The 22,989-nt window shown below is 37.0% G+C and overlaps 1 protein-coding gene across 4 annotated transcripts in view; it reads right to left on the bottom strand.

Moving 5' to 3' along the window:
• Positions 1–22,989, bottom strand: part of ANAPC10 (anaphase promoting complex subunit 10) — a 212,183-nt gene that overhangs the window by 123,321 nt on the left and 65,873 nt on the right. Inside the window, exon 5 of one of the 4 annotated variants that reach the window (XM_082632070.1) lies at positions 14,065–14,427. The exons of 1 other annotated variant lie outside the window; for it this stretch is intronic. In XM_082632070.1, the coding sequence (XP_082488196.1) occupies positions 14,197–14,427 (231 nt within the window). In that variant the 3' untranslated portion in view covers positions 14,065–14,196. Of the gene's footprint in view, positions 1–14,064; positions 14,428–22,989 lie in introns of those variants that run through there. 2 more of the 4 variants (XM_082632071.1, XM_082632074.1) reach the window with 2 other exon arrangements.

Raw genomic sequence — 22,989 nt, 5'->3', positions numbered from 1 at the left:
ACACGACGACCCCAAACCAATGGGATGCAGCAAAAGCAGTTCTAAGAGGGAAGTTTATAGCAGTATAATCCTACTGCAAGAAATGGGAAAAATCTCAAATAAACAATGTACCCTTACACCTAAAGCAATTAGAGAAAGAAGAACAAAACAACCCCAACGTTAGCAGAAGGAAAGAAATCATAAAGATCAGATGAGAAATAAATGAAAAATAAATGAAGGAAACAATAGCAAAGAGCAATAAAACTAAAAGCTGGTTCTTTGAGAAAATAAAATTGATAAACCATTAGCCAGAATCATCAAGAAAAAAAGGGAGAAGACTCAAATCAATAGAATTAGAAATGAAAAAGAAGAAGTAACAACTGACACTGCAGAAATACAAAGGGTCATGAGAGATTACTACAAGCAACTCTGTGCTAATAAAATGGACAACCTGGAAGAAATGAACACATTCTTAGAAAAGCACAACCTCCCGAGACTGAACCAGGAAGAAAGAGAAAATATAAACAGACCAATCACAAGCACTGAAATTGAGACTGTGATTAAAAATCTTCCAAAAAACAAAAGCCCAGGACCAGATGGCTTCACAGGCAAATTCTATCAAACATTTACAGAAAAGCTAACACCTATCCTTCTCAAACTCCTCCAAAACATAGCAGAGGGAGGAACACTCCCAAACTCATTCCACAAAGCCACCATCACCCTGATACCAAAACCAGACAAAGATGTTACAAAGAAAGAAAACTATAGGCCAATATCACTGATGAACATAGATGCAAAAATCCTCAACAAAATACTAGCAAACAGAATCCAACAGCACATTAAAAGGATCATACACCATGATCAAGTGGGGTTTATCCCAGGAATGCAAGGATTCTTCAATATAGACAAATCAATCAATGTGATACACCATATTAAAAAACTGACAGAGAAAAACCATAGGATCATCTCAATACACACAGAAAAAGCTTTCAGCACCCATTTATGATAAAAACCCTCCAGAAAGTAGGTATAGAGGGAACTTACCTCAACATAATAAAGGCCATAAATGAGAAACCCAGAGCCAACATCATTCTCAAAGGTGAAAAACTGAAACCATTTCCACTAAGATCAGGAACAAGACAAGGCTTCCCACTCTCACCACTATTATTCAACATAGTTTTGGAAGTTTTAGCCACAGCAATCAGAGAAGAAAAAGAAATAAAAGGAATCCAAATCAGAAAAGAAGTAAAGCTGTCACTGTTTGCAGATGACATGATACTATACACAGAGAATCCTAAAGATGCTACCAGAAAACTATTAGAACTGATCAATGAATTTGGTAAAGTATCAGGAAGCAAAATTAATGCACAGAAATCTCTTGCATTCCTATACACGAATGATGAAAAATCTGAAAGAGAAATTAAGGAAACACTCCCATTTACCATTGCAACAAAAAGTATAAAAGACCTAGGAATAAACCTACCTAAGGAGACAAAAGACAGTATGCAGAAAAGTATAAGACACTGATGAAAGAAAGTAAAGATGATACAAACAGATGGAGAGATATACCATGTTATTGGATTGGAAGAATCAACACTGTGAAAATGACTATACTACCCGAAGCAAACTATAGATTCAATGCAATCCCTATCAAACTACCAATGGCATTTTTCACAGAATTAGAACAAAAAAATTCACAATTTGTATGGAAACACAAAAGACCCCAAATAGCCAAAGCAATCTTGAGAAAGAAAAACGGAGCTGGAGGAATCAGGCTCCCTGACTTCAGACTATACTACAAAGCTACAGTAATCAAGACAGTATGGTACTGGCACAAAAACAGAAATATAGATCAATGGAACAGGATAGAAAGCCCAAAGATAAACCCACACACATATGGTCACCTTATCTTTGACAAAGGAGGCAAGAGTACACGATGGAGAAAAGACAGCCTCTTCAGTAAGTGGTGCTGGGAAAACTGGACAGCCACACTTAAAAGAATGACATTAGAACACTCCCTAACACCATACACAAAAATAAACTCAAAATGGATTAAAGACCTAAATGTAAGCCCAGACACTATCAAACTCTTAGAGGAAAAGGTAGGCAGAACACTCTATGACATAAATCACAGTAAGATCCTTTTTGACCCACATCCTAGAGAAATGGAAATAAAAACAAACAAATGGGACCTAATGAAACTTCAAAGCTTTTGCACAGCAAAAGAAACCATAAACAAGACAAAAAGACAGCCCTCAGAATGGGAGAAAATATTTGCAAATGAAGCAACTGACAAAGGATTAATCTCCAAAATTTACAAGCAGCTCATGCAGCTCAATAGCAATAAAATAAACAACCCAAGCCAAAAATGGGCACAAGACCTAAATAGACAAGAAGATATACAGATTGCCAACAAACAAATGAAAGAATGTTCAACATCATTAATCATTAGAGAAATGGAAATCAAAACTCCAATGAGGTATCACCTCACACCAGTCAGAATTGCCATCATCAAAAATCTACAAACAATAAATGCTGGAGAGGGTGTGGAGAAAAGGGAACCCTCTTGTACTGTTGGTGGGAATGTAAATTGATACAGCTACTATGGAGAACAGTATGGAGGTTCCTTAAAAAACTAAAAATAGAACTAGCATATGACACAGCAATCCCTCTACTGGGCATATACCCTGAGAAAACCATAATTCAAAAAGAGTCATGTATGACAATATTCATTGCAGCTCTATTTACAATAGCCAGGACATGGAAGCAACCTAGGTGTCCATCAACAGATGAATGGATAAAGGAGATGTGGCACATATATACAATCGAATATCACTCAGCCATAAAAAGAAACGAAAATGAGTTATTTGTAGTGAGGTGGATGGACCTAGAGTGTGTCATACAGAGTGAAGTAAGTCAGAAAGAGGAAAACAAAAACCATATGTTAACACATATATATGGAATCTTAATTAAAAAAAATGGTTCTGAAGAACCTAGGGGCAGGACAGGAATAAAGGCACAGACCTACTAGAGAATGGACTTGAGGACACGGGGAGGGGGAAGGGTAAGCTGGGACAAAGTGAGAGAGTGGCAGGGACATATATACACTATCAAATGTAAAATAGATAGCTAGTGGGAAGCAACTGCATAGCACAGGGAGATCAGCTCGCTGCTTTGTGACCACCTAGTGGGGTGGGATAGGGAGGGTGGGAGGGAGACGCAAGAAGGAGGAGATATGGGGATATATGTCTATGTATAGCTGATTCACTTTGTTATAAAGCAGAATCTAACACACCATTGTAAAGCAATTACACTCCAATAAAGATGTTAAAAAATGTATTACAAATCAACAGTAATAAAGAGAGTATGGTTTTGATGCAAGAAAAGACAAATTGGATAGCATAGAGAGCTCAAAAACATACCATACACATATAGACACTTGATTTGAAATAAAGGTGACATTGTAGAGCAATGGGAAATTATGGTCTTCACTGAATGGTGCCGGGTCGATTGGATATCCATATAGGGAAGAAAAAAATTGAAATATAAGTCCTATCATCTAAGGTGGACTGAAGATCTAAATCTACAACAAAGCAAATAAAGCTTTTAGAAGATAATGTAACAGGATATGTTCATAATGCTCAGGTTGCAAAAGACTTCTTACTGGGCTTCCCTGGTGGCGCAGTGGTTGAGAGTCCGCCTGCCGATCCAGGGGACACGGGTTCGTGCCCCGGTCTGGGAGGATCCCACATGCCGCGGAGCAGCTGGGCCCGTGAGCCTGCGCGTCCAGAGCCTGTGCTCCGCAACGGGAGAGGCCACAACAGTGAGAGGCCCGTGTACCGCAAAAAAAAAAAAAAAAAAAGACTTCTTACTGCACCAAAAAACACTTAACATCATGGAAAAGATTAGTAAATCGGTTTACATTAAAAATAAATTCTGTTCATTAAGAGATCCCATCTTTAAGAGAATGAAAAGGCAAACCACAGAGTAGGGGAAAATAGTTACAACATTTATAACTGTCATAGCATTTATAACCAGAATATGTGAAGCACTTTTATAGATCAATAAGGAAAATAAAGACAAAGTTTTTAAATGAGCAAAAGACTAGAATACTTCACAAAAGAGGCTATCCAAATTGACAACAAATGTATGAAAATTGGCTTGACCTGATTAGTTATTAGGGAACAGAAAATTAAAACTACAATAAGGTAACACTACATTCACCAAAGTGGATAAAATTTAAAAGATCAACAATCCTAAAGATTGGTGAGTACGGGGAGCAGCAGGGCTCTTACTCCCTACTGTTGACATGTGAATGGATACATACACTTTGGAAAGTGATCAGGCATTACTTACAAACAATGGGCATACGCGTACCCTCTGTGCAAGCTACTATATGGCTCTTATATACATATCTAATGGAAATGCACATATGATATGAGTCAAAAGACAGGCACTAGAATCTCATAACAGCATTACTTTGTAATAGCTTCAAATGGGAAAATACAATAACCAACATCAGTAGAGTGAATAAATAATGGTATATTCCTACAATACGCTACTAGATATATAGCAGTAAAAATGAACAGACTATAGCTACATGCTACAGCAAACATATATTACAAAAATCATGCTGAGTAAAAGGAAACCAATACAAAAGAAAATAATTGCACATTTGTATATACATATGGATATAATGTATATTATTGTACATTAAACATAGGTAAAACTTAGCTACACTCTTTGATTAGGGGTAGAGGGTAATCTTGCAAAGGAGGAAGGGAATAGTGGTTGAGATGTGACATGAAGAGGGCTTCCGAGAAGGTATGTTACCCGCTGGCATGGACATGGATGTCCACTTTGACCTTACTCATTGAGCTAGTGTTTGGTGCATTTCACTGTATATACTACACACACACACACACACACACACACACACACACACTTAAAAAGAAAAAGGCTGGGCTTCCCTGGTGGCACAGTGGTTGGGAGTCCGCCTGCCCATGCAGGGGACACAGGTTCGTGCCCCAGCCCGTGAAGATCCCACATGCCGCGGAGCGGCTGGGCCTGTGAGCCATGGCTGCTGAGCCTGCGTGTCCGGAGCCTGTGCTCCGCAACGGGAGAGGCCAGAGCAGTGAGAGGCCCGCGTACCGCAAAAAAGAAAAGAAAAGAAAAGAAAAGAAAAAGGCTGATAAAATTGGCCAAAGATTACATAGATAGGATTCAAGTGTTCATATAATTCCCATATTACTGAGTCACTTCCTTTTAGCTTGCAAATAATAGAAAATTTCACACACACGACCCTTCCATTAAAATAATATTTCCTCTTACTATATTCACTAGCTACACAAAAAGCATATGCAAAATGGTTACTATTATTTAAAACAAGAAACTGTGCTTACACTATATTGTTTCTTCATATGATTAGTATATTTCATGATTCAGTTAACATATCTTTAAAAGGGATTATAGTATGAATTAATACTGTTTCAAAGACTTCATTTCTAAAAGAAGTCTTTCTTGTTTTTGAATCCAAAAGTAATTAGATGTAAGACAAGCACAAATTGGACCCAAAGGAATCAAGTTGTATTTCTACTAATGACTTTGTTTAAACACATAACACGCCATATTCCAAGAACTCAAATTTTTTATAATGGCCACTTGAGAGCCTTATTTGGGGCTATGTATGTATGATTTCTGATGGTCTTGCTTACAAGTGGATTTTTCTAAGAATTTCCTTTATTATCTAAACCTCTGGAATGTAAGGAGGGAACCTGGAACAGTGCATCCAAATTGGGTGGACATTTCCATGATTCCACAAGCATCATCCTCTGAGGAATGCCCTTTGGAAAAGCACAGATTTCCACCCAACTGTTTATCCAGGCAAACTTCTGATAGTCTTCTCCAAGGTCCAATCTTAATTATGTAAGACAAATATTAACTAAATATTTTGACTTAGATAAAACTAGTTTCAAAAAATAGTTTTTAATTCCATAGTCTCCTTCACAACTTATAATGGTGGTGGGTTTTAGGCTGCCCACATTGCATCTTTTCTCCTCCAAAGCTTTAATATAGCATTAAATATAAGAGGAATATAAGGGTATGGGTATAAAACTATAGTTACCCTATACATAACAGGGTAAGATTAAACTTTGACCCCACACTGCCCTGCCTTTCTTCCATCTTATAACTTGATGTTACATAGTTACTAAAGTTAACACCCTGCTTACTGTATTCTGAATATAACCTCCTCATTCCTTCACAAATGTGTACAGCTTTCCATGCCTAAAATGCTCTCCCATTTTATCTCTCCCCACTTAAATCTACACATTGTTCTGGAACCAGAGTGGAAATTTTGGAACACTTCTTCCCCACTCCTGATGATTCTCAACTAAAAGGAAACTCAGTTCCTTTACTCGGAGCCTCTCTCCACCCCTTTACTCCATCCCCAAGGAGGTAAACATTTGATTTGTAAATATAGGAAGAATAATTGAAGCTACATGGCTCAGTTCCATTCTCCTTCTAGGGAGCTCCCCGACCCATTCAGTGCAACCAGCTATGACATGAATCTTATGGATTCATTATTAGAAAAGCCCATATTAGCTAAGACTTAAAAACACATCCCTCAATTTGTTGTCTATTAGAAAAGGTGATACTTTGACCTTCATCTTCACTATTTCTCAACTTGTACATAACCTAAGAAGAAGGCCTCTTCAGATACCCCTATGTACATGAATTTCTCTCTCTTCCATAAGAACCTTACTGAGTACCCTAGGCATTGGTGATATTTGTCCTTATTAAAATAATACTTATCTGTTTCAGTCAATATTACCTTTTGTTAAGTATGTGTGAATGTCTCTGTGTTCCTAGCTATCATCAGCTAGACTGTAAATTCTTTCTGAATAGGAAACATGTTTTCTACTTATTTGTATTCTACACAGGATATAAGGCATTCAATCGTATAGGTTGATTGTTTGAAAAAACATGCAATAATTTTCTCCTGGAGACTATGTGCAGCACAACTGATCACAGCATTGTAGAGTCAACAACTTTATTTAATAGGGATGAGTAATCAAGTATCCTTAATAATGACAAAATGACATGTGGATTATTCCCCTCTAAATATTTCTTTATAAAATGTATTGCATGCTTTCCAGCCTTGGTAAATGTCATATGCCAAACTGTATTTATCTTTCTTCATTGGCACAGTTACTAACATGATCAGCTATGTTATTAGGATAGTATAGGATAGAGAGTACTATTCAGTTGATCAAAATAAAGAAAACTTACCCAACGTGGCTTAAGGAAACAACACTGAGGGGAGACAAGTTTGGAGCTACAAAAATAGTCCTTATCATGAAATTCCAAAGGGCCAAGAGAGAACAGAATAAGAAGTAGCTACCGGCAGCTAAGGGATTCAGAACTAGAATTAGGAGTAAGAGTGGGTCTAGTAGACTGGCTTAGAACTAGTTGGACAGGGTAAGAGAGCACTGGAGCTTCTCATTTAGTGTGAAACTCATTTCCTACCTCTGGAAATGTGCATGTGTATTAAAGAACGTACAGGGCAGTTAGCATCTATTCCAGTTTGCAACATTAGAAAGTTTTATCCGGTGTCGTTTCTTTTCTGGTAAGACTGAACTGACCTAGAATGATGTGAATGGGGTGAAACCAAAAGTGATAATTAATGTGGAAAAAGAATCTGCAGGGCTTACAGTTACTGAGTATGTAAAGATGAAGGAGAGGAGTCAAAATTACACCCAAATACCAGTCTAACAGTTGAACATTTCAAGAAAGAAATGATGAATTTTGTTCTAAACAGCCTGGATGATGGAAAAAAATGAAAGAAGACTTCTGAATTTCATGATAAGGACTTCCTTGCATCTCCTATCAGTTACTGAATGCTACCTTAAAAATAAGCACTGTTTTAAGATAAATAGTAAAATTCCTTTCCTTTGTCTTGGTAGACACCTGAGTGTGTTATAACTTAATAGCTGCATGGCTTGTTATCATCCTCCTTTTACTGAGCCTACCCTCTATTTCATTATGTCTCCATATTCATTTAACATGTGATTCTTATAAATTTTAACAGTTGAAAAACAAACAGCTGGCTGAACTCTCTACTTCAGTGTTTTGGATACTTTGCTTCTTGGTAAGTGATCAGTATTTTGATACTGCTATAGTAATAACAGGAAATGATCTGTTAAAATCTGGATCTCCAGCTATAGATGAATGCCAGGGTACAGAGGAGAGCTGGTCTCAGAATAAAGTCTATAAAAATAGTTGGGGGAGTTATTTCTAGGACCACAGGGAGAGAATCATAATTTGCTCTCAACACCGGAAAAGCAAATACATAGCGGAAAAACATCTTATGGTCACCACTGAACTGCATCAGTGGAAAGCTTACGGCCACAAATGCAGTCATTAAAACAACTGAGATGATAAATACTAGAGCTTCAATTACACATGATGTGAACTACCATTTCCTGAAATACCAATTCACTCAGAAAAAGATTTCATAAGCAGATAGAATACCTTTAAGTTGGTGTAATTGTAATTTTGCTTATGTTGGCAAAATAGTAAATTGGTTCTTTTAACCAGAAAGGACAAGAGAAGACAAACAATGGTAGCAGGATTACCCATAGAAAAAAGGGAGGGTACTTTCACATAAAACTGAAACACAGACTGGTTAGTATTACTAAAAAATAATTTCAACTTTTCTTACAAAATTGCCATGGGTTATAGACATTTTCTTAGATTTATAGTGGGGGGGGGAGTTGTAATTAATTAGCCTTAAGATATGTCCTGTTGGGGGCTTCCCTGGTGGCGCAGTGGTTGAGAGTCCGCCTGCCGATGCAGGGGACACGGGTTCGTGCCCCGGTCCAGGAAGATCCCACATGCCGCGGAGCGGCTGGGCCCGTGAGCCATGGCCGCTGAGCCTGCGCGTCTGGAGCCTGTGCTCCGCAACGGGAGAGGCCACAACAGTGAGAGGCCCGCGTACCGAAAAAAAAAAAAAAAAAAAAAGATATGTCCTGTTAATAGAATAAATCATTATCATGGATAATTAATAAACTAATCCCCGAGGCTTTTTCCTTTGTTGTCTTCCTCTCTCTAACGCTTTCTAGACACCATTTCACAGAGCAGGCCCAACTAAATGGCAGAGCATGAAGCACAGAGAGCTTCCTTGTAGATGGCTGGTAAACAGCCTTGTCCAGAAAACACTTCCAAACACCATACTCTAGGGAGTCGTAGTAGAAGTGGGGAAAGTCAAAACAATGTGGGCAAGAGAAGATTAACTTGGTTTAAAAGCTCCACAAAGCAAAAGTGTCTCCAACTAGCCACAACTACAAAGTATTATTTTCCCTAATGCTTTAACATATTTTGCAACTTTTATCATTTTTAAAAGGTAATTGAACCAAGAATTCAATTAAAAATGACATATAATATGCCAACATTTTATTAAGAATTTCAAGTAAAATTTTCTAAAACACTAGAAACATCAAATATTTGAGTTATAAAATTTTATACTCATAAAAATTTATACTGTAGTGTATTAATCTGTACTAAACTAGTAGTCATAATGGCTAAAAGAACAGAAGGCATGGTGTCTAAAATTACTTTTCAAGATTGGTCTGTGTTTTAATTGTTGGAACCTTTCAAACGAGAGCAAATGTACAAAACATGACTGGATTCCTAACATACAAATCATCTGTTTCAAATTAATTGTTGTTATTCATGTAAAAACAATGATAGTTTGGATTCGAGAATAGGCTTAAAAAGTGAATAACTAGCTGATATTACAAAGAGTCTTTCTTTCTAAAATTCCACCTCCTCCACAATGCCTTCTTTTAGCTTCACCTCTAACTTCTTAATAGGAAGTAACTCTCTCTTTTCCGTCCACCAGTTAGAGATCTTACCAGTCTAACTTCTGATCTGGTTATCGGAGACCTATTATTTCCCCTAGTAGACTATAAGCAACTGGAAAGCAAAGTCTGCATCAGATTTACTTTGGTTTCCTTATTATGTCTAATTCAACATTCAATATCTATTAGTCTTTTTAGAGTTGGGTATTTATTAGCCTTCAGTGAACTGCTGTATTTTAAAATTCCACAGTTTTATACAGAGAGTTCCTTGTGACAGTATTTCCTCAGGTAGTAAGCTGATTTTTAAAGTGTCTAATACTTCAATTACATGTATAATTTAAATATTTAAATCTCATAACTGCAGTTTGATCAATACTCAAAAAGTATACTGATTACGGATGAATCCATGAATTTGCTGTCATTGTTTTATTAACTGTTAAAATGGCTTTTCAGTGTTAAGTTTTTTATTCTCAGATCCTATACAGTAAGAAATATAACTATGTCAAATCTAGCCTCTTTGGGTGATTCCTATGTGAAACAGGTAGAATAAGCTATTTTTAAATCAGCTTTATTAAGGTATGATTGCCATGCAATAAACTGCACATATGTATGATCTGATAAATTTTGGCATATGTCTATAGCCATGAACCCAGTACCACAGTCAGGATAATGAGCATTTCTGTCATCCCCCCAAATGATTCATGCCTTCTTGCTTCTGTCTGCTCCCCATCCTATGCAACCACTAACATGCTTTCTATCACTTGATGAGTTTGTACTTTCTAGAATTAAAAAAAAAAAAGAATCATACACTATATACTCTTTTTTGTGGTTTCTTTCTTTCAGCATAATTATTTTGTAAATGTATCCATGTTGTTGCATGTGTTAACTGCTCATTTATTTTTATCGCTGAGTAGTATCCTATTATATGGATTTACCACAATTTGTTTATACCTTCTCCTATTGATCAACATTTGCATTGTTTCCAATTTTTAGGTACTACAAATAAAGCTTCTATGAACATTCATGTGCAAGTCTTTGTACGGACATATGCTTTCTTTTCTCTTGGGTAAATACCCATACACAGGTATATGTTTAACTTTTTAAGAAATTACCAAACTGTTTTCCAAAGTGGTTATACACTAATTACATCCTCATCAGTAGTTTGACATGAGGTCCATTTCCTCCATATCTTTGCTAACACGTGTAACTGTCTTTTTTTTAACATCTTTATTGGAATATAATTGTTTTACAATGTTGTGTTAGTTGCTGCTGTATAACAAAGTGAATCAGCTATACATAATATCCCCATTTCTCCCCCAACTTTTTTTTTTTGCGATACGCGGGCCTCTCACTGTTGTGGCCTCTCCCGTTGCGGAGCACAGGCTCCGGACACGCAGGCTCAGTCGCCATGGCTCACGGGCCCAGCTGCTCCGCGGCATGTGGGATCCTCCCGAACCGGGACACGAACCCGTGTCCCCTGCATCGGCAGGCGGACTCTCAACCACCGCGCCACCAGGGAAGCCCCTGTCCTCCCTCTTGCATCTCCCTTCCACCCTGTCTATTCCACCCCTCTAGGGGGGACACAGAACACCGAGCTGATCCCCCTGTGCTCTGCGGCTGCTTCCCACTAGCTATCTATTTTACATTTGGTGGTGTATATATGTCCATGCCACTCTCTCACTTCGTCCCAGCTTACCCTTCCCCCTCCTTGTCATTTTTTTTTTTTTTTTTTTTTTTTGCGGTACGCGGGCCTCTCACTGTTGTGGCCTCTCCCGTTGCGGAGCACAGGCTCCGGACGCGCAGGCCCAGTGGCCATGGCTCACGGGCCCAGCCGCTCCGCGGCATATGGGATCCTCCCGGACCGGGGCACGAACCCATATCCCCTGCATCGGCAGGCGGACTCTCAACCACTGCGCCACCAGGGAGGCCCCCTCGTTGTCATTTTAACCACAGTCATTCTAGTGGCTGTGAAATGGTATCTCATTATGATTTTAATTTGCATTCCACTAACATCCAATGAAGCTGAGCATCTTTTCATATGCTTATTTGCCAATCATATGTCTTCTTTGATGAAATGATTGTTTAAATCTTTTGCTCACTTTAATGGGATTGTTTGTCTTCTTCCTGTTAAGTGATAAGAGAAGTTCTTTATATATTCTAGATACAAACCTTTTGTTGGCTATATAATTTGCTCTTTCAAAAGAGAAATGAAACTGTTTCAGATAATTATGTGTTGTTAATGTAATACATGGTCTATCAGAACTTCAGATAATCCTTAAAATAAGGGGAAGCATTACCTCCATAATCCTGGGCTACCAAGTTTTCCCATGCCTAATGAGGTGCTCAGCTGGCTTATGAAAAACAGGGAAAGGGAGTAGAACTAGAAAACATACTGATTTTCCCAACATTCTTCTTAATTCTTCCTAATTTTAGGAGTTTCTTCACAAACTATTAATAGTAGGAAATAACAGACTGGATCAGGTAAATGATAATTAGTCCTCCTCCTTTTTTCTTTTAAGCAAATTTTTAAAAAGCAGTTAGCAAGTAGTAACATTATTACTAATAAAACTTCCTGTACTTTTTATTAGATTTCTCTGCCTCTTAGACTAAGACCCTGTTGTTTACATGAATGTTTTCCTTATCAGACTAACGCAGAACATCAATATAGTGCCAAGTATATATTGCTCTTCTTATTTTCTTGATTCTCTCCTTTTCTTTTAATTCCTATCCATCTGTTTTTCTCCTATCCTTCCCAGCATCTGACATCTACACTTGGGAGTAATTCACTGATCTCAAATGAGTTTTGGTTACAGACTTTTTGGTAATCATACAGTCACTTACCATGCTTCTTACTTTAAAGACAACAGAATGAAAATTACAAACTCTTTGTGGAACTCATAGAAAAAAGAGCTGAGATTCTGCTGAGTGAAAAAAATGAAACCTTCATTTTTTATAGCATCCATGTAAATTAGTACTCTGCCAGAATAAATCAAACACATAATTATTTCCTAAACTTTGCTAATTTAAGACTTCAGTCTACCCAGTAATGCAAGAACCTCTGAGGAATCTTTCCCAAACAAGAGCCAATATGGTGGGAATTCCCTGGCAGTCCAGTGGTTAGGACTCCATGCTCTCACTGCCAAGGGCCCGGGTTCGATCCCTGGTCGGAGAAGTAAGATCCCACAAGCCATGCGGCACAACCACAAAAAGAAAAAAAAAGAGCCAATATGGAGAAGTTCTGTCTCCCCCAAAGTAAGGATATGGGGTAGCGGGTGGTGCCGGGGGAGATATACAGAATCAAATTGACTCATGTTAAACCATGGAAAGAAAACTCATTTAAGGGACTTTAAAATATCTTTATATGTAAAGAACAATTTCATATATTTTTAAAATTTTCATGAGCTACATTATCCCTTAGGGAATGCTTCAGTGTCAGACACAAATTTGAAACTAACTATTCTATAAACAGCATTAGAATTAGGATAAACAGCAGATTATATTGGCAATCGCTGACGTAATATCAGGATATAGACAACCCTAGGGTTAAAAATATTTCATGGGAGTACAATAATTATGACACAATTAATTACATTCCCCAAATCAGAATGGTGCTCATCACACACTGAATGCTAAGCTTATTTTGACACAGTTTTTAAAAAGGCCTAGTATTAATAGAAGAAGCTTCCTCTGGATAGAAAAAAATAATAATTCTGGCCTATTAAAGATAATATCTATTGGTAAAACATAGTTTTGTTCCCAAACACACAGTAAATCATTACTGTAATGCATGATCACTATATGAAATAATTACATAGTTAGTAAAAAATTGTGTATATCTTAAAAATTTTCAGTTCAACTGGTTTTCTTTTTTTTTTTTTTTTTTTTTTTTTTTTTTTTTTTTTTTTTGCGGTATGCGGGCCTCTCACTGTTGTGGCCTCCCCCGTTGCGGAGCACAGGCTCCGGATGCGCAGGCCCAGCGGCCATGGCTCACGGGCCCAGCCGCTCCGCGGCATATGGGATCCTCCCAGACCGGGGCACGAACCCGTATCCCCTGCATCGGCAGGCGGACTCTCAACCACTGCGCCACCAGGGAGGCCCTGGTTTTCTTTTGATATAAGGAAAAATTTAATGATTGGCTCAAATTCATATTAATAATTATAAAATATGTGCGCTTTATTATATGTTAAAGAAAATAAACATAGTATGACCCAAAAGTTATTTATTAAAGTTACAATAAAATACTTTTCAATGCATAAAAAATTGCAAAATAATTGATCCATTTTTCAATAAAGATACCAGATTTAATATTTACTGACAAGATAAAGAGATATTTAATGACTTTTGTTCTATTTCAAGGTCACCTTATTGAGCGATACATCATGAAATCAATAGTTGTACATCTAGGAAATTTACCAATGGAGCTCTCTTCCACGGGTGTGTATATTTTAATTTGTCTCATGTGGGTATCTCTTCCATTCTGATGATTGGCTAGAACAGCAATCTGTATCATGAATGTGCGAGTTGGCTTCTTATGATTATCAGTTAAAGGAACGTGAATCCAGCCACTTGGTTCCACCAATTCAAGTTGCTGCCAAGAAAAGAAAAGTCAGATTATGTTTTCACCCAATGAATATAATTTATTATAATGAATGTATTCTAAAGTTGACTTATAATTAACATTTTTCTCACTGACAGCATGACAATATAATAAACATTATCAGTTACTGGGCACTTTTACCATGGTCCATTTTTACAGTTACTAAGCACTTTACATGTACCATTCTTGTAGACAAAATAAAAATAGAATTAGTATTAGTTTTCCTTATCAGACTAAAATAGTATTTGTAGAAACGTGTATAAGATTTAGACATGTATAAATGTATAGGGCCAATGAAAAACCATGCTGATACAAGTAAGAAAAGACTCTAAATGCTTAGAACATAATGCTTCTGGTATATTTTATTTCAAGAACCATGCCTAATATATCCAAACTCACATAACAATAAATCAGATTCTATATAAACTACAAGAATATTAACAAAAGAAAATCAGTCATTGCACAAGTATCAGACAAAGCTTTTTTTCTTGGAAAATAGTAAGTGATTTATCTATCTGAATGACAATCTAAACCTAAAATCTAGGTTTTAATGTTTTTCAAAAAGAAATGCCAGATAAACTTTAAAATTTTTTTTCATTTTATTGGGACTTCCCTGGTGGCTCAGCGGTTAAGAATCTGCCTGCCAATGCAGGGGACATGGGATCAAGCCCTGGTCCGGGAAGATCACATATGCCACAGAGCAACTAAGCCCGTGCACCACAACTACTGAGCCTGCACTCTAGAGCCCGCGAGCTACAACTACTGAGCCCACATGCTACAACTACTGAAGTCAACATGCCTAGGGCCTGCACTCTGCAACAAGAGAAGCCACCACAATGAGAAACCCGCACACTGCAACGAAGAGTAAGCCCCTGCTTGCTGCAGCTAGAAAAAGCCCGTGTGCAGCAACAAAGACCCAACGAAGCCAAAAATTAATTAATTAATTAATTAAAAATTTTTTTCATTTTATTTTTAACCAAGAGTCCAAACTATCCTTCCTTAACAAGGGAAGAAAAATTATAAGTAAAAAAATAAACCTAAATTTCTAAAATTTTTCCTTAAGTTATGAAATAGTTTTTAAAAGATAAATCTTGATTTTTAAATTGTCCTAAATATTGGACACAGATGAAAAATATGCATTACAGAAAATACAGGTTTATCTTATCAACCCAGCCCAATGGCAATGAATATCAAAGAAACTAAATCTGGATTCCATGAGTTACTCTAGAAAAACAAGAGACAAGAGACAAGAGACAGAGAAATGGAATACTAAAAAAGGTAGTTATTTTCAAGAAGGAATAATTTCCTCCTTTCAATTACAAAATATAAGAATAAATGAATCTCTACCCTTTATGGTACTGTCAGTCAGTGGCTTTTTATAAACTTCTATTAGCACTAACTTAAAATAACTGAGTCAGAGACCAGATATAGCTGGTTTCTATCACTAACCTTTTAATCATTCAGGCAATAAAGTTACTGAGTACTTAAAATGTTCAAGGTATTATTGTAAGTATAGTTAGGCATACAAAACATAAATTAGGCCTGATTCACACCTAAAGAGTGCTTAGAGGCAGACAAACAGCCTCTGGTTTCATTCAGCTTCTTCATGTGTAAAGTCAAGGGATTGGACAAATTTTCATCCAATGTCCTTTTCAGCTCTGACATTCAATGATTCTAAATGAAAGAAGAAAGATGTGGTAGGCAGAATAATAGGCCCCCAGAGATGTCCATGTTCTTCCCCAAATCCCCTGAATACATTAACTTACAATAGCAAAGGGACTTTGCAGATGTGATTAAGTTAAAGATTTGGGGATGGGAAGATTATCCTGGATTACCTGGGTGGGCCCAATATAATCACAGGGTCATTATAAGAGAGACAGTAAAGGAGACGTGATGATGGAAGCAAAGGCTGAGTGATGCAACCACAAGCCAAGGGATGTGGGCATCCTCTAAAAGCTGGAAAAAGCAATGAACAGTTCTCCCTTAGGAGCTCCTAAAAAGAATGCACCTTGCTGACACCTTGATTTTCATCCACTGGATCCATTTTGGACTTCTGACCTTCAGAATTGTAAGATAATAATTGTGTGTTGTTTTCAGCCACTAAGTGTACAGTAATGTTTTGTAGCAACAACAGGAAACTACTATAATAGATACACACAGGAGTTCAGAGGAGGGGGAAAGCAGCTCTGGTTGGGATAATCTATTCTCCAGGTAAATGTACAATAATGAATCTCAGTAATGACCAAAAAGTAAAACTAAAATTCTACTCAACTCCTTACTAATAGAATGTGTTTGACAAATTCAACCACTATTTCTGATAGACCCAATGTTATTTTCAGAGTATTTTTTAAGTGCTTCACTGTACTGGAAGTTATACTAAGATTTTACAACATATGATTTGGAGCATGATATGTACAGAATTGTAAATGTAGTAAATTATTCAATAAATACTATCAGGAAACTAGTTCTTCAGAACATAAAAAGTTTACTGATCTCAGTCACTAAATGTACATTACAAAGTATGTGTAGCTGTTAACATCTCTCAAATGGCTTCACAATCAACTACATTGCCCAAAAGTCATAAACACCAACTTATGTGTCTACTTCAGTTCTATTGTGCCCTGTTTAAAATTCTCAGTCAACTCTAAATAAAGTTATTATTCTGATACTGCCATATTTTAACTTATTTCATGGATTTAAAAAAATTCAAGTACACATGGTAGATATAATTTCAATGTTTTTTTCATAACAGTTTGATTAAAAGGTTAATATATTTTAAGCAAAATTTATTTACATGATTTTTTATATTTTTAAACAGAAAATTAATGAGAGGTAAAATTTTGCCAATTTAACTTTCTTTTTTTCCCCCATATGTGATCTGGACCTCAATAAATAAAATTTTCATCACCATTAAAATGTAAATTTTTCTATAGTCCTCCTTGTTCTTTCTTTTTACCATCTCCCTTTTTGGCTCTTTCCTCCATATAACCCCTCGCTTAACACTTTTTATTGGCATGTCTACTAAATACCAAAAATTCTGCTAACTATAGATGTAGGATAGGGGTTGGCAAACTTTTTCTATAAACTCAGGTTCTTTCTTAGAGTCAAAAAAACCCCCCAAATCATGTGGAGACATTGGAACCTTAAAGCACTGCTGGTAGAAATGTAAGTTGTTCAGCCACTTTAGAAAACTGTCTTGCAGTTCCTCAAATGATTAAGCGCAGTTACCATATGATCCAGCAATTCCACCCTTAGGTTTATATCCAAGAAATGAAAACGTGTGTCCACACAAAAATGTGTACACAGATGTTTGTAACAGCATTATTCATAATAGCCCAAAGATGGAAACAACCCAACTGTCTAGCAACTGATAAATGGATAAAAAAATTGGGGTATATGCATACAATACAAATACTATTGTATTTGGCAATAAAAAGAAATGAAGCACTGATGTCTGTAGAACATTGATAAACCCTGAAAATAAGTGAAATAAGCCAGTCATAAAGGACCACATTGTACATGATTCTACTATATGAATGTCCAAAGTAGGTAAATCCATAGAGACAGAAAGTGGATTGGTAGCTGCTTAGGGCTGAGTCCTGGGGAGCAGGATGGGAAGTGACTACTAATCAGTACAGGGTTTCTTTTGGGGGGTGATAAAAATGTATACATCTTAAATCAGTGACTTGTATGGTATGTGAATTATATCTCATTAAAGCTGTTACTTAAAAAAATCCTCAAAATCTAAGTAACTATATATTATCTTAAAAAGACAAACCTGTGTGTTAACGCAGTGATTAAGAAATATTCTAAAAACAAGCAGATGGTAAAAATACATTTGACAGATGAAACCAAAAAGAAAGCAGAGATAGAAATATTAATTAAGTTTTTCTGGAAAAAAAGGGTGGGGTAGGAAGAGTTAAAATGTGAAAAAGAAAAATGGGGATGAGGAATAGGGCTGATAATTCCAGATACTAACATCTAGTATAAAGCTATATTAAATAAATGGTATGGTACTGCATTTCACATTGCAGGTGTATCAGAATGCATTTGGCTGCAAGTAACATAAAATCTAACTCAACGAGGCTTGAAAGATGAGGACATTTATCACCTTACACAGTTCAAATACCTGAGTTAACACAGTCACAGGAGAGGTTAATTCAGAAGCTCAAAAATGCTATCTAGGACCAAGGTGCTATCTTCCTTTTATTCTTCCAGTGTGGGTGAGCTAGCATTGTCCCAAACTTAATTTCTCCTAGACTTCTTCTCCAGAGGAAGAAATCAAGTACTGTTCCTCTCTTGGTTCCCTTTTTTTAAGAACAAGCACATCTTCCTTGAAGCTCTTATTAAATATCCATCCCTAGGTCAATCAGGAGAGGAGTGGAATCACCATGATTGGTTTGGCTCAATTAGGATTCACTTCCAAGGGTTGGGGAAGGTGGCAGCACATGGCTACTTTCTGCAGGGTAGGGAGCCGAATAAAATTGGAGTTCTAACAGGAGAAGGTTAGGGAGAATGGATATTGAGTAGAAAACTAACATGTACAGTGAAGAAAGGATGGATTGATCAAAATACAGCACTGTAGGGCTTCCCTGGTGGCACAGTGGTTGGGAGTCCGCCTGCCGAGGCAGGGGACACAGGTTCGTGCCCCGGTCCGGGAGGATCCCACATGCCGTGGAGTGGCTGGGCCCATGAGCCATGGCCGCTGAGCCTGAGCGTCCGGAGCCTGTGCTCCGCAGCGGGAGAGGCCACAACAGTGAGAGGCCCACGTACCGCAAAAAAAACAAAAAAACAAACAAACAAAAAAAAACAGCACTGTAACACTGGTTGATTAAATGAAAAGTTTAGATATTAACTTTATACCAAACACAAAAGTAAATTCTTAAATATTTAATTTTAATACTATATAAATTAATAATCACAACAACAAACCTACAAGAGTATCAGAAAAAATATACAGGAACATGTTTATAATCTTTTGGTAGGGTTCACCTTCCAAAGCAATTCAAAAACCCAAATATGATAAAAAAAAAAAACAGACGATTACATGAACATCAAAAATATCTACAAGACTGAAATAAAAGAAAAATACAAATAGCAAAGTGAGAAAAAACACTTGTAAATTTCACAATGAAGAACTAATATCTCAGTAATAATATAAGAAAAAAATCAACACAAATAGAGAAATAGACATACACCATGCACATGCCATTCACAAAAAGAAAAGAGAAATGCAATGGACCAACAGACACAAGGAAATTGTTCTATCTCACTAATAATTAAATAGATACTATATCTATCTATCTATCTATATCTATATCATCTATATCTATATATATAAAATGTCTATCAGATTAGCAAAGATTAAAGTAATTACAAACACTAAGTATTGGTGAGGGGAATGTATACTCTCATAGACTGATCTGGAAATTAAATAGGTATAATAATCTTTTTGAAAAGTAGTTTGGCAGCTCCACTTCTGAAACTACAGGGAAATACTTAAGACAGGGCACAGAGATGCTAGGTATAATAATATTCCTTGGAAACAAGTTAAAGAAGCCACCAGTAGAAGGGTGGTTGTGGTGACCAGCCCCTAGGATGATCACTGGTAATTCACGGCCTTGTGTAGTCCCCTCCTACAATGAATCAGGGCTGACTTTGTACAACAAATAGAATATGTCAGAAGTGACTATCTGCAGATAGGTCACAGCAGGGATTGCAACTTCTGCCTGCATCTGTTGGATCATTCTTTCTGTGGGAAGCCAGCTACCATGACAAGAAGAAGCCCCATGGAGAGGCCCATGTAGAAAGAAACCAAGGCCTCAGCCAGCAATTAGCACCAACCTGCCAGCCATATGAGTGAACCACTTCAGAAGTGGATCCTCCAGTCTCAGTCAGCCTAGCTGACATATGACTGCAACTGCATGAAAGACCCCAAGAGAGAAATGCCCAGCCAAGCTCTTTCCAAATTCCTGAACAGAAACCATGCAATTATAAGTGATTACTATTGTTTAACACCACTAAGTTTTAGTGTGAATTTGTTATGCAGCAGTAGTAAAACAGTGACTAATTACGGTACATCCATACCCTGGAATACCTGATAGCAATTCAGAATGATGTATCTCTTCATATGTTTGCAGTTATTTGCAGCTACCTCTGGTTAGTTTTAAAGAGCAAAGTACTAAATAACATGTATTGCATGATCTTATATATATGATTTTTTTATATGGATACAAAAGTCTGAAAGGATATTCACCAAAATATAATTAGGAAATATCCATAATGGTGAGAATATGGATCATTCTCATTTTATTAAGTTTATGTCTTTTAACTATGCTTTTCTCAATAAACATATCTACCTTATTTAAAAATCTGTTTGTAATTCGGTGGTGGTTGGGAGAGGAACTCAAAAGAGGAATAGTTTCAGAAAGTTTCAGTACCTGATTTTAACATGTCATTGACTGTATTCCATTGCTCCAGTAACAGAATCCTCCTTCTTGGTGATTTCAATATTCACAGAGACGATCCATTTAATGATCCAGATTCTCCTCTTCAGCTTCTTCATTTCCAATAATTTTTATCTTCATTCCACTTCAGTTATCCCTCCCCCAACATCATGCTCTATATTGGATTATGGGCAGTAGCTGCAAGATCGCTGACATCTTGACTTCAAGCATCCCCATCTCTATAGCCCAAGTCACCAGCTTTCTCAAGTGACTCCACTGCCACAGCATCAACCCTAGCCAAACAGCCAGACTACTGATTCCATCTACTTTTTTACTGTTCGTTAACCCATTCAATATCTTCAGTTCCCATTTTTCCTCAATGATACCCCACAATTCGTTACGATAATCAATCCCTTTATATACTGAAATCCAATGTTCCTCTCTTTCTGTTTCATTCTTTTCTGAGGGAGAACACAACAATCCTGGTTAAACCTAACTCTCTTCCTGTTCAATGCCTATTGGAGAAAAATAATCAACATGCTGACTGGTTCTCACTTTAAATTTAAGACAAGTATATATGCAAGTATATATGTAGCACCATGCAAAATTCTTACTATATTCCTTTAGAAAATTTGCTTTCACTGTCTCTGGAATAGCTGTTTCTGAGCTTCTCCTCAAATCCTAACACCTGCTCTAATCTTCTCTCTCTGAGCTGATATCTGATTTCACTAAGAAAATAGAAGCAATTAGAGAAAAAAATTACCATCTTCCCACCAGCTGTTATACTGTAGTTGAACTGCCCCTGCATCTTTGTGAGAATGGTTCTTCCATTTGCTCAGTAGATCCCACCCTTTCTTTCCCAGCCAAAGACTCTGCTCCCACCGTAGTCACTACCTCTCCGAATCATTTTCTCTTGTCTCCTGGATCACTGTCATCAGCATTACAAACGTGCCATATCTGTCATCTTAAACATTAAAAATAAAACCCTTTCTTAATCCTATGTCCTCTTCCACATACTGCCCCAATTCTATTTCTTTTCACAGCAAAACTCCTTTAAAAGTTTTTAAATTTTTTCACCTCCTAGTTATCTTTATCCCACTTCAATCTGAATTTTGTCCACACACTGAATCCATCTTGTCAAAGTCACCAGTGACCACCCCCCACCTTGCCAAATCAGTTCTCTCTCAGAAGAATTCTTTGATATATTTTATTATTAAATTCTAGATTTCACCTAACTATATGCTTGACCATGATTTATTTATATTTTAAATTGTAAGGCTTTTAAAGCTTTATATAACATCATCATTTAAACACTGTTTTGTACACAAAATATATAACATGGTTTATTAAACACAGCAAGAGAATTTGTAAGTGCCAGAGAAAATAACTGGTAATTCAGTAAAGATAGATAAATTTAAGGTTTAATAAAGTTAAGACTTATTAAAACTCAGCTAAAAAGGGTACTTGAAATTATGTGCTTAAAAATACATCTACCTGGGCTTCCTTGGTGGCGCAGTGGTTAAGAGTCCGCCTGCCGATGCAGGGGACACGGGTTCGTGCCCCAGTCTGGGAAGATCCCACATGCCGCGGAGCGGCTAGGCCTGTGAGCCATGGCCACTGAGCCCGCGCATCCAGAGCCTGTGCTCCACAATGGGAGAGGCCACAACAGTGAGAGGCCCGCGTACCACAAAAAAAAAAAAAAAATACATCTACCTGAGTGAGCTTGGAAGTGGATCTTCCCCAGTTGAGCCTGTGATGAGACTGCAGCCCTGGACAACAGCTTGACTGCAACCTTGTAAGGTCCTGAGCAGAGGATGCAGCTAAGCTATGCCTAGACTCTTGACTCACAGAAACTGTGAGATAATAAATACGTGTTGTGTTAAGCCACTAGGTTTGTGGTAATTTTCTTACACAGAAATAGAAAACATTAGTTTTTTTTATTTGCAAGGGTAGCAAATAAATAATAAATATTGAAAATTTTATATAAGACTGGTGAAAATTCTGCATAAAAAACACTGCTTTACAGGTGTTCATAACTAACCCAAACAGCTATAATAAGCGGAGCCAATTCTTAGTGTTAGTTTGAAATAAATATTTCTTCAACATT

The sequence above is a fragment of the Mesoplodon mirus genome, assembly GCF_964341445.2.
Source record: "Mesoplodon mirus genome assembly, chromosome: 2".
Taxonomy (NCBI): domain Eukaryota; kingdom Metazoa; phylum Chordata; class Mammalia; order Artiodactyla; family Ziphiidae; genus Mesoplodon; species Mesoplodon mirus.
Note: the sequence above shows the minus strand (reverse complement) of the source record. Positions and strands in the feature narration are given on the sequence as shown.